Source organism: Phocoena sinus, chromosome 19 (assembly GCF_008692025.1).
Source record: "Phocoena sinus isolate mPhoSin1 chromosome 19, mPhoSin1.pri, whole genome shotgun sequence".
NCBI lineage: Eukaryota > Metazoa > Chordata > Mammalia > Artiodactyla > Phocoenidae > Phocoena > Phocoena sinus.
The window spans coordinates 8,346,690-8,363,245 of NC_045781.1; the positions used below are offsets into that span (position 1 = coordinate 8,346,690).

General features: G+C 47.8%; 1 protein-coding gene across 1 annotated transcript in view; it reads right to left on the reverse strand.

Annotated features, from left to right (window-relative positions):
• The window catches only part of SAE1 (SUMO1 activating enzyme subunit 1), a 74,103-nt gene extending 59,275 nt beyond the window's left edge, over window positions 1-14,828 (reverse strand). Inside the window, exon 1 of the mRNA XM_032613936.1 lies at window positions 14,602-14,828. Coding sequence (XP_032469827.1) covers window positions 14,602-14,699 — 98 coding nt within the window. The 5' untranslated portion in view covers window positions 14,700-14,828. The remainder of the gene's footprint in view (window positions 1-14,601) is intronic.
• Between the last annotated feature and the right edge of the window lie 1,728 nt (window positions 14,829-16,556).

Below are 16,556 nucleotides of genomic sequence, written 5' to 3' on the forward strand. Positions count from 1 at the left end.
TGAAGCAGAGGAGTGCTTGGCATATTCCAGGAGCAGGAAGGCAGATAGAGCAGCTGAAGAGCAAAGGGAAGAGTGAGCAAAGGGAAGAATGGGGGACTTCCCTGGTGGTCCAGTGGCTAAGACTTCACCTTCCAAAGCAGGGGGTACGGGGTTTGATCCCTGGTCAGGGAACTAAGATCCCACATGCCTCCCCGTCAAAACACCAAAACATAAAACAGAAGCGATAATATAACAAATTCAATAAAGACTTTTAAAATGGTCCACATCAAAAAAATCTTAAAAAAAGGTAAGAATGGTAGATGAGGCTGTAGACAGAGTCAGGGGCCACATCATGAAGGCTCTTACAGGTACTGTCAGGATTCTGGATTTTATTCTAAACATGATGGAAAGCCATGTGTGTGGGGGGGGGGTTATGGTTGGAAGGGGAAGAGTGTCACAGTTAAGGTGAGACAGGATGATGGCTTGAACTAGTGTGACAGCAGAAGAGAAGGGGAGAAGGGGTACTATTTAAGCTATAACACACAAGGTGGCACGAAAGAGGGCGCATCTGGGAAGTGTTTAGCTCATTCTGAGCCTGTAGAGTGACAGAAGATGAGGCTTAAAAAAAAAAATGGTAGGGCTTCCCTGGTGGCGCAGTGGTTGGGTATCCGCCTGCCAATGCAGGGGACACAGGTTCAAGCCCTGGTCCGAGAAGATCCTACATGCGGCGGAGCAACTAAGCCCGTGCATCATAACTACTGAGCCTGCACTCTAGAGCCCACGTGCCACAACTACTGAAGCCCGCGCACCTAGAGCCCATGCTCTGTAACAAGAGAAGCCACCGCAATGAAAAGCCCGTACACTGCAATGAAGAGCAGCCCATGCACAGCAACTAGAAAAAGCCCACACACAGCAAGGAAGACCCAATGCAGCCAAAAATAAATAAATTTTAAAAAATAAAAGGTAGTCAGAGAAGTCTGGACTTAACTCTGAGGTCAGCAGAAGACAGTATAGGTCCACAATACCTTATTCAAAATCCCTTGAACCAGAAGTGTTTCAGAATCAGAATTTTTCATATTTGAAAAAGGAAATAAAGGGAATTCCCTTGGGGTTCAGTGGTTAGGACTCCGTGCTTTCACTGCTGAGGGCCTGGATTCAATCCCTGGTTGGGGAACTAAGATCTCACAAGCCGCCCAGTAGGCCAAAAAAAGGAAAAAAAAAAAAAGGAAATAAAGAGTTTGCATCATATATCATGAAAAACCCCATCAGGATCTTAGGCAGCACCCTGTAATCAAACTCATTAATATTTTTGCAGCAAATGTATGACTATTCACACTGAAAAGCATTAGTAAGAACTAAGAACGGTCTCACCTAAATTCAAGTTCTGCTGGCCAATGAGTTTGCTCCTAATTTATGAAATGAGTCCATTCTCATCAAGTACCACTACTAAGGAGAACATGCAGAAACTCTTTTCCAAAAATGGTTCTAATAATTATGGACACTTGCATGTCATCAGGCTAGAAGTCTTTAATGGAAATGATGGCTGATAAAATCGAGTCCTGCACTCTTTTTTTTTTTTTTTTTTTTTTTTGGCTGCGTTGGGTCTTCGTTGCTGTGCACGGGCTTTCTCTAGTTGCGGTGAGCAGGGGCTACTCTTCGTTGCGGTGCGCGGGCTTCTCTGATTCTTGATGCTAGCAGATTTGGGATTTCCTTCGGTGATATGACCAAAGGGTAAAATGGCGGGGGGGCGGGGGGGGGAGGGAGAGAACATTGACATAGGCATATGTCTGGGGCTCAGCTTCTCCATTATTGCTTTTTTCTACATGGCCCTTCCACTGCCAACCATAGCCTAGGTGACAGGAGCCTTTCAAGTGACAATTCCACTTCACCAGAATAATTGGGCAGAGGGCTTACGGCATACAAGCAAGGTAAATAACAGAGATGCTAGCAATGAGCAGGTCTCTTATCACAGATTGATAGCATTACACCAGCAGAGGGGAGGAGGAAGGAAGCCACGCAGCCTTCCAGAGTCGCTCCAATCCCTTGAGAATCAGCACATATAATAAATATGCAATGTTTCCAAAGAGAACATCGTGCACATACCAAACCTTTGACATTAGAAAGGCTGAGCAGCCGTGCATTTAGCTGTACCTTCCAGGTCTCTGCTCTCACTGTTAGCCTGCGAGCCCTCCCTTCACCTGGTCCTAACACTGCTGCGCCTGGAACTCCAGGTTCCACGGTCCCGCTCAGTCTGAGTGACAGTCTTCCTGTTTGGCTGCTGTATCTACCTCAAGGATACAGCTAGACCAGCCCCACTCACTTCTGGGAAATCTGTACCCTCAAACGTTACCGATGGCCCCCTCATCTCCAAACCCACTAACTTCTCCTCAGGCTCTGTTTTCCTTGCTGCTCCTTCAGCAACAAGCATGGCCAATCACTAACGCCCTCCGGGTGTGAAGACTTGGGCTTGACTTCTGGCTCTGCCACTTCCTAACTGGGTGACCCAGGCAAACTGCACGACCTCTCTGACCTTCAGTCTATTCGTCTGTAAAATGGAGATACCAATTCTGACTTCATGATTTAATCTCCTCGACGACCTGGTCAAACATGTATGCAAAACCACCTGGCATCCTCCCCATCACAGAACAGGTGCTCCATAAAAGTTACTTGAACATCTCTTCAATCCCCACTGCCTTAATTACAAAAGGGCTCAGTGATGGGTTTGATTCTGATTTTCAAAAAATCTGACAGAGGAAAAAAAACCCATTAAGCTGGCATTTAAACCCGTTCAGTCTTGGCTCCCTCCCATTTTCCCTGCCTTACCTTCCACTACTACCAGAACATCTCTGTTATTTACCTTGCTTGTATGCCGTAAGCCCTCTGCCCAATTATTCTGGTGAAGTGGAATTGTCACTTGAAAGGCTCCTGTCACCTAGGCTATGGTTGGCAGTGGAAGGGCCGTGTAGAAAAAAGCAATAATGGAGAAGCTGAGCCCCAGACATATGCCTATGTCAATGTTCTCTCCCTCCTCCCCCGCACCATTTTACCCTTTGGTCATATCACTGAAGGAAATCCCAAATCTGCTAGCATCAAGATCAGTGCAGAGGGCTTCCCTGGTGGCGCAGTGGTTGAGAATCCGCCTGCCAATGCAGGGGACACGGGTTTGAGCCCTGGTCTGGGAAGATCCCACATGCCGCGGAGCAACTGGGCCTGTGAGCCACAACTACTGAGCCTGCGCTCTGGAGCCTGTGCTCCACAACAAGAGAGGCCGCAATAGTGAGAGGCCCGCGCACCGCGATGAAGAGCGGCCCCCGCTCACCGCAACTAGAGAAAGCCCTTGCACAGAAACGAAGACCCAACACAGCCAAAAATAAATAAATAAATAAATAAATAAATAAAAATCAGTGCAGGAACAAGAGAAGCTATTCATTCATTCATTCATTTTTAGCTGTGTTGGGTCTTCACTGCTGTGCAGGCTTTCTCTAGATGCAGCGAGCAGGGGCTACTCTTTTTTTTTTGCGGTACGCGGGCCTCTCAGTGTTGTGGCCTCTCCCGTTGCAGAGCACAGGCTCCAGACGCGCAAGCTCAGCAGCCATGGCTCACGGGCCCAGCCGCTCCGCGGCATATGGGATCTTCCCGGACCGGGGCACGAACCCATGTGCCCTGCATCGGCAGGCGGACTCTCAACCACTGCACCACCAGGGAAGCCCAGGGGCTACTCTTCATTGCGGTGCGCAGGCTTCTCATTGTGGTGGCTTCTGTTGTTGCAGAGCACGGGCTCTAGGCTTCAGTAGTTGTGGTGCGCAGGCTCAGTAGTTGTGGCTCGTGGGCTCTAGAGCGCAGGCTCACTAGTTGTGGCGCACGGGCTTAGTTGCTCCGTGGCATGTGGGATCTTCCTGGACCTGGGCTTGAACCCATGTCCCCTGCATTGGCAGGTGGATTCTTAACCCCTGCAGCACCAGGGAAGTCCCCCACCTGCAGACTTTAATCACAACATTCCACACACCTGAAACACACCCTGTCTTCCTCTCTCTGCCTAGTCAAGCCTTTCCTCCAGACCTCAAACCCCAACTCGGATGCCATTTCCTCAAAAAGTCCTTATCACGGCACTCAGGCGAGCACCCTCTAAACTCTTCCAGCAACTGTTCCACATAAATGCCTCTGACATAAATCACATGCAGCCCATGGCCTCTCTAGGATCCCTCCATCCTAGAGAGTTCCACAGACTCTGACTGCTCGGGAGGGTTTTGGGGTTTTGTTTGTTTGTTTTGTTTTGTTTTTGTGGCCATGCCTTGTAGCATGCGAGATCTTAGTTCCCCGACCAGGTATCGAACCCATGCCTTCTGCAGTGGAAGCTTGGAGGCTTAACCACTGGACCGCCAGGGAAGTCCCCTGGGAGGTTTTTTAATTCAACTGCCAACAACACTGAATATCATGTTTATGTTTTTAATCCTTAACCATTCTAGGGGCCCTGAGATTACTGCTTATTTATGGCTCAATTACATGAAAAGCACTTAAAATAGTACCTGGCACATAGTCAGCATTGAATGAATGCTGGCTATCATTACTCAGGCTCTAATGCAGAAATTCCCTTCTTGGAATCAATCCTGCAGAAATACTCACGTGGGCACAAAAATCATGTACAATGCTATTCACAGCAGCATCGTCCACCACTTCCCTCCATTTTCACAGCCACACAGCCCTACTCTGAGTCACCATTTCTCACCTATAAAACCACAAGAGTGGGCTTCCCTGGTGGCGCAGTGGTTGAGAATCTGCCTGCCAGTGCAGGGGACACGGGTTCGAGCCCTGGTCTGGGAAGATCCCACATGCTGCGGAGCAACTGGGCCCGTGAGCCACAACTACTGAGCCTGCGCATCTGGAGCTTGTGCTCTGCAACAAGAGAGGCTGCAATAGTGAGAGGCCTGTGCACCGCGATGAAGAGTCGCCCCCGCTGGCCGCAACTAGAGAAAGCTGTCGCACAAAAACGAAGACCCAACACAGCCAAAAAGTTAAATAAATAAATAGCGTTCCCTTAAAAAAAAAAAAAAAAACCCACAAGAGCCTGACACCTGGCCTCCCTGCTTATATTCCTGCCCCCAACAATCCACTGTCCCCATCTCAGATAGAGAGCTTCTAAACCTGACCACACCACTCTCCTGCTCAGACCTTTCAATGGTTCCCATGCAAGCTCCTTACCAACAGCCCTGCATACCACTCCTGCCTGTCTCATCCTACTCTCTCCCCTGGTAACTTGCCTACAGCCAGGCTGGCCTTCCTTGATCCCAGAAAATGCCACATTTGCTCCCACCGTAGGACTCTAGCATTAGCTGTTCTCTCTGCTTCTTCCCCTAACTCTTCACATGACCCATTCTTTAGATCTCAGCTCAACTGCCCCTCCTTAAAAAAGTCCACACTGGCCACCTAATCCAAAATAGGTCTACGTCTCTTCTATCTAGAATTTTGCTACTTGTTTATGTGTTCATTCCTCGTTCCTCCATTACAATGTAAGTAAGCTCCAGAAACCATGGTATCTCTAGCATCTATGACTGTGCTTGGGACTTATCACACTGTTATTTCAATTGCTATTGAATTAATAGATACACCAGGACTTACACCAGGACTTCCCTGGTTGTGCAGTGGTTAAGAATCCGCCTGCCAATGCAGGGGACACGGGTTTGAGACCTGGTCTGGGAAGATCCAACGTGCCGCGGAGTCACTAAGCCCGGGTGCCACAACTACTGAGCCTGCGCTCTAGAGCCCGCGAGCTGCAACTACTGAGCCTGCACACCTAGAGCCCGTGCTCTGCAACAAGAGAAGCCACTGCGATGAGCAGCCCGCACTGCAATGAAGAGTAGCCCCCACTCGCTCCAACTAGAGAAAGACAGAGCACAGTGACGAAGACCCAACACAGCCAATAATAAATAAATTTTAAAAAATAAATAGATTAAAAAACAAACAAAAAAACAACAGCTAACACTCACTACGTGCCAACCACTGTTCTAAACTCTTTACGTGTATTATGTCATTTAACCCTCACGACAATCTTACGAGCTGGTACCTTGTTATCCCTATTTTGCAGCTGAGAAAACAGGCACAAAAGAAGTTAACTAGCTTACACAGCTGGTTACACAGCTAGAAAGTGGCTAATATAACCAGCTAGTAGAGAAGGGCAACAATAGGGTAGAGTGATTGAGATGGTGCGCTCTGAGGCCACGATGCCATGGTGCACACCTACTATGGAAAACTAGGCAACCATTAAACAGAATAAGATAACACCAGTCAATGCTTAGGATACAGCTACTGAATGCCCAAGCACTGTTCTAAGCAACTTACATGTACTAACTCTGCAAGGCAGATAGTACTATTAGCCTTAATTTTACAGATAAAGGAAGCTGAGTGTGGTAGACAAAATAATGCCCCCACCACCACGTCTACGCTCCTCATCCCTGGGGTCTGTGAATATATTACATTACGCCACAAAAGGAATTTTGCTGATGTGATCAAATGAAGGGTTTTGAGATGGGGGTATTATCCTGGATTTTCCAGGTGGGTCCAAGCAATCACAAAGGCCCTTATGCGAGGGAGGCGGAAGGGTCAGAGTTAGAGGAGGAGATGCGATGACAAGCAGAGGACTTGCTCACAGAAGAGACTTGAAGATGCTTTGGAGATGAAGAAAGGGGCCACAAGACAAGGAATGCAGGTGGCTTCTAGACACTAGGAAAATCAAGCAAACAAATTCTTCCCTAGAGCCTCCACAGGGAGTACAACCCTCCCAACACCCTGATTCTCCTTTAGCCCAGGGAAACATTCCAGACTTCTGAACTCCAGAATTTGTGCTGTCATAAGCCACTAAATTTGTGGTAACTGCTACAGCTGCCAATAGGAAACTAACACTGAGGCTCACAGTTCTTAGGAACCTTGCTGAAGACCACGCAGCTACCAAACAGCAAAGCAGATAGCAACTCAGGCGATACTGCTCCAGAGTCTATGCTCTTAAAGTGATGTTTCTCAGGATCACAATAAATATAAAATTACACTGTGACATACTGGGTGTAGAGTCTATTGGTAACAACAGTGACAGTAGGGATTTCCCTGGTGGCGCAGTGGTTAAGAATCCGCCTGCCAATGCAGGGGACACGGGTTCGAGCCCTGGTCCTGGAAGATCCCACATGCCACGGAGCAACTAAGCCCGTGCGCCACAACTACTGAGCCTGTGCTCTAGAGCCCACGAGCCACAACTACTGAGCCCGTGTGCCACAACTACTGAAGCCCACACTCCTAGAGCCCGTGCTCCACAGCAAGAGAAGCCACCGCAATGAGAAGCCCGCGCACCGCAACAAAGAGTAGTCCCTGCTCCCCACAACTAGAGAAAGTCTGCGTGCAGCAATGAAGACCCAACGCAGCCAAAAATAAAATAAATTAAAAAAAAAAAAAAAAACAGTGACAGTAATTACCAACCACAGAGGGCTCACTAAGCTCCAGGCACTGAGCTAGGTACCATACATACAGTGCCTCACTGAAACCTTGATTATGGTTCTTCACTGTTCTTCTCTCAGAAGAAAAGCACACATCCTAAATGTTGCATACAATTTCTCTCCCTAAAAGGCCAAGTGGCTCCACAGGCCCCCAAGTAGGCCATCATGTTTCCATAGGAAAGGATCCATGTCTGCCTCGAGAAAGGAAAAAACTGAGGTTCAGAAAAGGTGTCCAAGCTCTCACAGCTAACAGGTGCCCAGAGCTGGGATCCCAAATTCAATTCTAACCAGGATCTGTGATTTTTTTTTTTCCCTCTCTGTGTCTCCCCCATGCTGCCTTGCATATAGTAGGTTCTAAATAAATACTTGCTGATTTACTCTCCTCTCTACTTCTGCTGCCATGGGAATACCTTTTCAATTTCTGGGAAGGAAGGAACCAGTCTTTACACCACAATCTGAATTCACAATACATACTGCAAGGTAAGTCAAGCCAATGAATTCCACTCATGATTAAAAATTCTGAAGACGACCAAATTCATATTCAAACCACATTTATTGAGAGTCTAATGCATGAGAGTGAGTCATGCAAAAATCTTGTATAAGATGATTTCGAGTAGGGCGAGCACAATGTCCCAGAGGCCAGAGAGAGCTTTAGCATATCTGAGGAACATAAAGATACAAGCAGCTTGAATGGAGTGAGCCAGGGAGATGCAGGCAAGGTCAGACAAAGCAGGGCAGGAAAGGCAACGGATTTTTAAAGATCTGAGTATACAGGAAATCACTGGAAGGCTTTAAGCAGGACTGCTGTGATCTGTTTTTTAAATTTAAATCAGTTTGGCTGCTGTGTGGAGGATGGATTATAAAGAGTCACACGTGGAACAGGGGAGACCAGGGAGAAACTGTTGAGGTGACCTGAGATGATGCGTGTAGCTTGGACTAAGGGAGGATGAGACAGAGCTTGAAGCAGAGCCTAGAGGAATTCCCAATAGACTGGATGTGGACAGAAAGGACAGAGGCTCCTAGGTTTCTGGTCACTGTGACCAGAAAAATGATGGGGCCACTTGGAAGATCTGACCATTTTCTCCTTCTAAAAATACTCTCCGCTCAACTAACAGTACAGTCCTTTTCACTTAAATCTACAATCCTGCTCCATCCAACTGCCCATTCATTATACTTACTTAAATGTCCTGACAGAATCCAAGACAGACCTTAAGACTGTTCCTCACCTCGATCTGCTTGGGCAAATCTGCTCCTCCTACAGTCTTCCTTGTCCTTTTGGAGTTTCCACTCATCCCACTGATGCCTGCTTTATCTCATTTATCTCAACCTATTTCCTATTTAGTTTCCCTTATTTTGTGGCTGGTGATTTATACTTGTCAAATAACGGTAGCTATAACTTACTGAATGCTTTCTGTGCGTAGACTCTATTCATGCATAATCTCATTGCTTTCTCAATAATCTTATGACGTAGATTCTGTTATTCCCATTTGATAAGTGAGAAAACTGAAGCACAGAGAAGTTAAGAAATGCATGCAAGGTTAGATAACTACGAAGTTCTGGAGCTGAGATTCAAACTCAACTATTAACCACTAAAAAATTGATCCTTATATGAAACAACCAGGATTGGCCTCCAGTACACGCTCAGTCACTTTCATGGCAAGTAGGTGCCTATGGAACCAACTGAAGCACTGTCTGAACAGCAGCAGTGTAGGGTAATGAGTGCTTGAAAACAGGGAAGTTTTTGGAGCCCCTTTCCTGTAAAGTCAAAACTTCAGTTGAGGGCTCCCCTGGTGGCACAGTGGTTGAGAATCTGCCTGCTAATGCAGGGAACACGGGTTCGAGCCCTGGTCTGGGAGGATCCCACATGCCACGGAGCAACTAGGCCCGTGAGCCACAACTACTGAGCCTGCACGTCTGGAGCTTGTGCTCTGCAACAAGAGAGGCCGCGATAGTGAGAGGCTCGCGCACCGTGATGAAGAGTGGCCCCCGCTCGCCGCAACTAGAGAAAGCCCTCGCACAGAAACGAAGACCCAACACAGCAAAAATAAATAAATAAATTACTAAACTCCTACTCCCAACATCTAAAAAACAAACAAACAAACAAAAAAAAACTTCAGTTGAGTCCTTAAAGATTTGGTCACACTCACCCCTCCTTTTTTGCAGATGTGGAACCTAAGGCTAAGAAACTGTTGTGACTCACCCAGGGTCAGAGAGCTAGTTAGCAGAGCTGGGAATTGAACCCAGGTTTCTGGACTTCCTAGGTCTTTGCAGTGTACAATCATTTCATCCACTCAACAAATATCTGAATATCTACATACTTGCAGGCACTGGGAATTTAATAGAGACCAATCAAAACCCACATCTTAATTACTGGACATTTATAAAGTGCTTGCCCTCATGGAGCTTATCCTCTACTTCTCCCTTCTCAGTCACCCTCCTTCCTCACTCTTAGATAGGGGATAAATGACCGCTGAGTGGAAGGAGAAAAATTAGACATGCCTTTGTTGTGAAAGTCGGTGCAAAAACTGAATCACAGTCTGAGAACATACAGGGCTGCCAGCTTCAACACTCTCCTTTATGTTCATCTGATTGAAAGAATGAGCCTCCCATTGTGGCTAATGAGCTACTGTGGAAATAGCAGTGAACCTGAAGTTAGTGGCTTAGATTCAAGTCCTCCTTCTTCTATGTACTTGGTGTGTGACCTTGGGAGAGGTGGCTCCCTTCCCTGAACCTCATCCACAAAATGGGCTCGGCGTCACAGCAAGAGATGCAAACTCACGTGCTTACAGGGGCCAGGCAATTCTATCAATGAGTGAAGCAGAGCTGCTGGAGACGACGGCCAAGTAGAGAGCCCAGGCTCTGGGTAAAAGAGCCTCGGGACTTCCCTGGCGGTCAAGTGGTTAAGACTCTGCGCTTCCAATGCAGGTGACGAGGGTTCGATCCCTGGTTGGGGAACTAAGATCCCACATCCTCACAGTGCGACCGAATAAAAGAGGCGGCCTCTGCTTAGCTCCAACCAATGTGGAGATGTCTGACCTTACTATTTTTCAAAAGACAGAAATCAGAAACTGTGAAATCTCCATATGTGGGGAGGGTGGGGTTGGTTGGGAGGAAGAGAGACACATCTTCCCAACTTCTCATTATAAAAAATTTCAAACATACAGAAAAATAGAAAGAAGAGTTAACATTTTGCTCTACTGGCTTTACCCATATGCCGACATCACAGCACTTCACACCTTTAGCATGCAACTCCAAAAATATGACCTTCTCCTTCATAACCACACTATGATCACATCTAGAAAATAATTCCCAAATATCATCTAACAGGACTGAATACTCAAATTTCCCCTATTGCCTAAAAGGTGTATTTTAGGTAAGTTTTCTTTTTGAACCAGGATCCAGTCAGGGTTACACCTTGCATTTGGCTCCACCCTTTACTCTCTTAATCTAGAACAGTCCCTTCGCTTGTTTTTTCCATGACATTGACTTCTGGAAGAGAACCAGGGCAGTCGTCTTGTAACACGTCCCACATTCTGGACATCTCATCATTACCTCAATGGTGTCCTTTAATTTGTTCCTCTGTTCTGTGAAAACATGATATCTGGCAGGAAAACATAGAAGATGATGCACTGAGGTTCTTATTTCACTACATCAGAAGACACATTATTAAATATTTCTACGTGAAGTCTATTTTATTCCTTCTGATGCTCAAACTGCCCCAAATTTGGCCAATTCTCTAGATTTTTAAATGCTGGCAACTAATTTCAAAAAAATTAAAACACTGTATGAGAGATACACACCAGTTTTTTGTTTTTTTTTTAAATGTTGAGCCTTCTTTTAATTTATTTATTTATTTTTGGCTGTGTTGGGTCTTCGTTTCTGTGCAAGGGCTTTCTCTAGTTGTGGTGAGCGGGGGCCACTCTTCATCACGGTGAGCAGGCCTCTCACTGTCGCAGTCTCTCTTGTTGCGGAGCACAGGCTCCAGACGTGCAGGCTCAGTAGTCGTGGCTCACGGGCCTAGTTGCTCCGCGGCATGTGGGATCTTCCCATACCAGGGCTCGAACCCATGTCCCCTGCATTAGCAGACAGATTCTCAACCACTGCGCCACCAGGGAAGCCCACACACCAGTTTTTAACCACCAGACTGTATGAGTTCCCTTGAAGACCCTTTTTATTATTATTTGTCTCCCTTCCAATTCTCTGACAACCTTGGTCCAACATTATAGAGTCAGAGGCAAAACTGTAGCCAGAATGCAGTCTGTCCATTCCCAGGCTGCTTTCTATTTCACAAGGGTCCCCAGTCCCCAGAGTTCTCCTATCCCACCTGGAGTTCCCTTAGAGACAAGTCAATTTGCTTTGTGGAGCCTCCTTCCTTTCTGTACAGAGGAGGAAATCACTGCCTTTCCTTCTCCAAAGAGCTGCTATGAGACTCAGCTGAAAAAGGGACAAGAGAGCACTTTAATCAACTCTGTAAGACTGTATACAAATCTATAGATTCCAAATTATAGGTAACCCCTTCCTACCCTCCCAGGACCCTCAGCCAATCCTTTTCAGCTTCTCCGCTGAGTTCTAGACATCTTCACTTCCTCAGAATAGCTCCCATCTCCCAAGAATTCCATACCCCGACTCTGATTTGCCCCTTAGGTCACCTCTCCTTCAGGAGCCCTCCATCCATTCTTTAATGCTCCTCAGATAAATCATTCATTCCTACCCCTCCGACAGATCTCTCACTAATTCCAGTTTAATCCTCACCAACTTTACTCCGCCTCAAACAAAACCACCTACTGCCCCCAACGCCTGGAATCAACCCTTCCAGTACACTTAGGATGCCCTTCTCAACCCTTCAGGAACCCCTAACACTCCTTCAAACGGCAGTTCCTAAACTCATTCGACACTGTGTCTTCAGCCCCATTCTCATCATTTAATTCCCAATCTTCTATTTCAGGTGCCTTCAACCCTCAGACCAGTGCTTGCTAATGCCTCGTAATGCGCCCTCCTCCCCAGTCACAGAAGGCTCCACACACCTAAAATGAGCCTGAAGTAACCCCCACCTCACCCCACCCACCACACACGCTCTCTCACCAAAAAGCTGTAGAAGCTCCCGCCTCTCAAACCTCTTGAACTGCCTGCCTCCCCAACTCTTGGATCAATTAATTCTGCCCTCTGTACTCACGCACATCACATAACCACCCCCATCACTCAGACCTCATCACTGAACTCAACCACTCACATATTTATTTCTACTTAGATGTGTAGTAAACAGCTAAAACGTTAAGTCCAAATTAGAACTGCTGACTCTTCCCCCACCTCAGTCAGTGAAGGCACTTCCATCTTTCCAACTGCTTTGGCCAAAAACCTTGAGTTCTGCCTCTCCCACTCCACACGTTTAATCCTTCAGCAAAGCCTGTCCTCTCTACCTTCAAATTATATCCAGAATCTACATCTTACCCCTTCCCTAGAGTTCCGAGCCACCATTACTTGCATCTCAAGGGGATTACCGCAGCAGCCCCCTAAGCGTAATCCTTATTTCCACTTCTGCCCACTTCCACCTGTTCTCCATGCAGCAAGAGCGATCCTTTTCAAACACAGTTCAGATCGTGTTACTCCTCTGGTCAAAACTCTCCAACAGGTTTCCCAGCACACTTAGAATTCAAAAGCTACCTCCTGGGACTTCCCTGGTGGCACAGTGGTTAAGAATCCACCTGCCAATGCAGGGGACACGGGTTTGAGCCCTGGTCCGGGAAGACCCCACATGCCGTGGAGCAACTAAGCCCGTGCGCCACAACTACTGAGCCTGTGCTCTAGAGCCCGCGAGCCACGACTACTGAGCCCACGTGCCACAACTACTGAAGCCTACACGCCTAGAGCCTGTGCTCCGCAACAAGAGAAGCCACCGCAATAAGAATCCCGCGCACCGCAATGAACAGTAGTCCCCACTCGTCGCAACTAGACAAAAGCCCGCGTGCAGCAACGAAGACCCAACGCAGCCCCAAATCAATCAATTAATTAATTTAAAAAAGAAAATAAAAGGTACCCCTCATTTGGTTCCAGCCACCCTGTTGCTCTCATTTGCCAAGCATGCTCTGGCCTCTAGGATTTTACACTTGTCCCCTATGCTAGGAAGATCCTCCCAGATGGCCACAGGGCTCTTTCCTTTCATACAGGTCCGAGGCTCGATGTTACCTCTTCAGAGGCCTCCCCTGGCCACCCTATCAAAATAGCTCTCCCACCCCATCATCCTTTATTGATCCTCTTTCCCTGCTTTATTTTTTCTCCCTAGCACTTGCATTGCCTAATATTTTATTATTTCTTATGTGTATTGCCTCCCCCACCGGAACGTAAGCTCCATGTGGGCAAGAAGTCTGCCTAGTTCATTAATACCCGCTCAGCGCCGGTGGCAGGTACTCAATAAATATCTGATCATATCGACCACCTCTTTCAAAGACCTCATCCCCTCCGATAATTACTCCCCCATGCCCAAGGTATCCCCAATCCTGTCCTCTCGGGACACACCCCCAGATCTAGACACAAGCAATCTCTTCGGGTATCTCCAGCACCCCCAGACTCTCCGAGCCTCTCAGGAACCTCACTTGAAATTACTTGCTCCAAAACCCCTCGGAAAAAAACCTCACTCTTTCAGACTGGCCCACTCCTTAGAGGCCACAAAAATGAATGAAAGCTCTCATCTACTGGGCTCGCCAGTCTCCCCAGCATCCGGCAGAGAACAGGTTTCCGCTACCTATGAATGAATGAACTATGCCCCCCCGCCACTTTCATCGTTTCCACGCATTCCTGGCCCCTCCTATTCCCTAAGTCCCCAACCCCGATCCAAACGCCACCATCGCTCCCTCCGGGCGTCGAGTTCCTGAGTCTGCATCCTCCGGATCGCTCAGAACTCCCCCAGCTCCCCTTCTAGAGGTCGCCAATTCCTCGGAACAGCCCTCCCACCACCTAGGACGTCCCCGCTTCCCATACCTTCCGAGGAAACATCCCAAATCAACCCCTCCAGTCTTCTCAGGAAGGCGACCACGGCCGGGTACACGATTCCCGCCTCCTCTCTTCAAATTAAACCCTCCGGCTCCCCAACGCCTCAGGCCAGACCACCCTCCAAACCCTCAGTCCCACAAGCCGCACCGGCCCTTACCGTTTCTGGGCCTCCAATCCCCAGAGACGGATCTGCCGGTCATACTGAGCCGCCTCCTCCTCGCTGATACCGCCGCCTGCCTCCTCCTTCTCCACCATGGCGCCGACTCTCAGCGCCGGAGCTCTGATCCTGCTCACGGCAACCGCCCGCCGGCCCCACAAGCCGCCAACCGCCACGGGCCGCGCACCCAGGCCGCATCTGCGCCTGTGCCAGGGATCGCGCCTGCGCACTACCTTCTCCAAGCCCCGCCTGCCCCTGGAGCCTGGAACCACGTGGACCTCCTTAGCCTCCGAGGTGGGCGGGCATCAGCCAGTCACGTGATGGAGTCTCCTGCCAATCCTGGCCAAAAATCCGCGCGGCTTCTGGCCCCACAAGGATACCCAAGTGTTTATGAGGCCTTCAATTCAGCAAGTAAAATGGAGCGTCTGCCGAAATCCCGGTAACGGGGATGTTGTGAAATAGGGTGGTGAGTAAAATAGATAAAATCCTGCCCTCATGGAACTTACGTTCCCTTGTGGAGGGCCCAAAGGAAAAAATATATAAATCAGGCCCTCAATAAATGTTTTGGAGAAAATTAAAACAGGATGTGGGACTACAGGGTGACAGGTGATTGTTGAGCAGAGATCTGAAGGAACCGTAGAAACAAGCTGGGTAGATAACTGGGAAATGTAGCATTCCTGGACAGAACAGCAGCTGCAAGGCCCTGAGGCTGGCACATGCTAACGTAATTAAGGAGCTGTGGAGAGGGCAGGGTGGCTGGAGCAGAGTGAGAGGGTGGTAAGAGATTAAATCATAATATGAAGCAGGTGGGGAATCTTGTAGGTTAGTAATAGCTAATAATAGCTAATATGTATTTTCCCTAGGCAAAATACCTTTTTAGTATTCATTCAACAAATACTTATTAGGAACTTGTTTGGGAATTCCCTGGCAGTCCAGGGTTAGGACTCTGCGCTCTCACTACCAAGGGCCCTGGTTCAATCCCTAGAACGTGCTTGTCAACCATCAGTCTCTGTGCTAGGGGTAGAACAGTAAAAAAAATTTTTTTTAATTTTTAAATAAGAATTAAAAATAGCTGCCCTCTCATGGAATTTAAATGGGTTTTATATGGATTATTTCTCTAACCCTTGCAAGAGTAGATAAATTCTTTAATATTCCCATTTCACAGCTAAAGAGTCTGAGGTCCAGCAAAGTTAAGTATCGATATTAGTGGCCTGAACAAAGTCTTATATCTTAGAAGTAGTGAAGCTAGGATTCAAATCCAGGCCCACGTGCTTCCTCAGGAAGTTATACTGCTGGTGGTACATTAAGCTCCTACTATGTGCTCTGACCTTGTCCAGTGAGGTACATACCCTATGAACCTCAGAGATAGATATTTCCTCCCCTTTTACAATATGACTCTGAGACTCAGAAAAGGGTAGCAATTCATCAGAGGTCAAAATATCATTCAGGGGACTTCCCTGGAGGTCCAGTGGTTAAGACTCCATACTCCCAATGCAGGGGGCCTGGGTTCGACCCCTGGTCAGGGAACTAGATCCCACATGCTGCAACTAAGACATCACATGCCACACGTAAACATCCCTCATGCCTCAACTAAAACCCGGCACAGCCAAATAAATAAATATTTTTTAAAAATATATCATTCAAAAAATATGGAGGGGCTTCCCTGGTAGCGCAGTGGTTAAGAATCCGCCTGTCTATGCAGGGGACACGGGCACGAGCCCTGGTCCAGGAAGATCCCACATGCCGTGGAACAACTAAGCCCGTGCACCACAACTACTGAGGCTGCGCTCTAGAGCCCATGAGCCACAACTGCTGAGCCCACATGCCACAACTACTGAAGCCCGTGCACCTAGAGCCTGTGCTCCATGACAAGAGAAGCCACCACAATGAGAAGCTGGCACCACAATGAAGAGTATCCCCCGCTCGCCACAACTAGAGGAAGCCCACGCACAGCA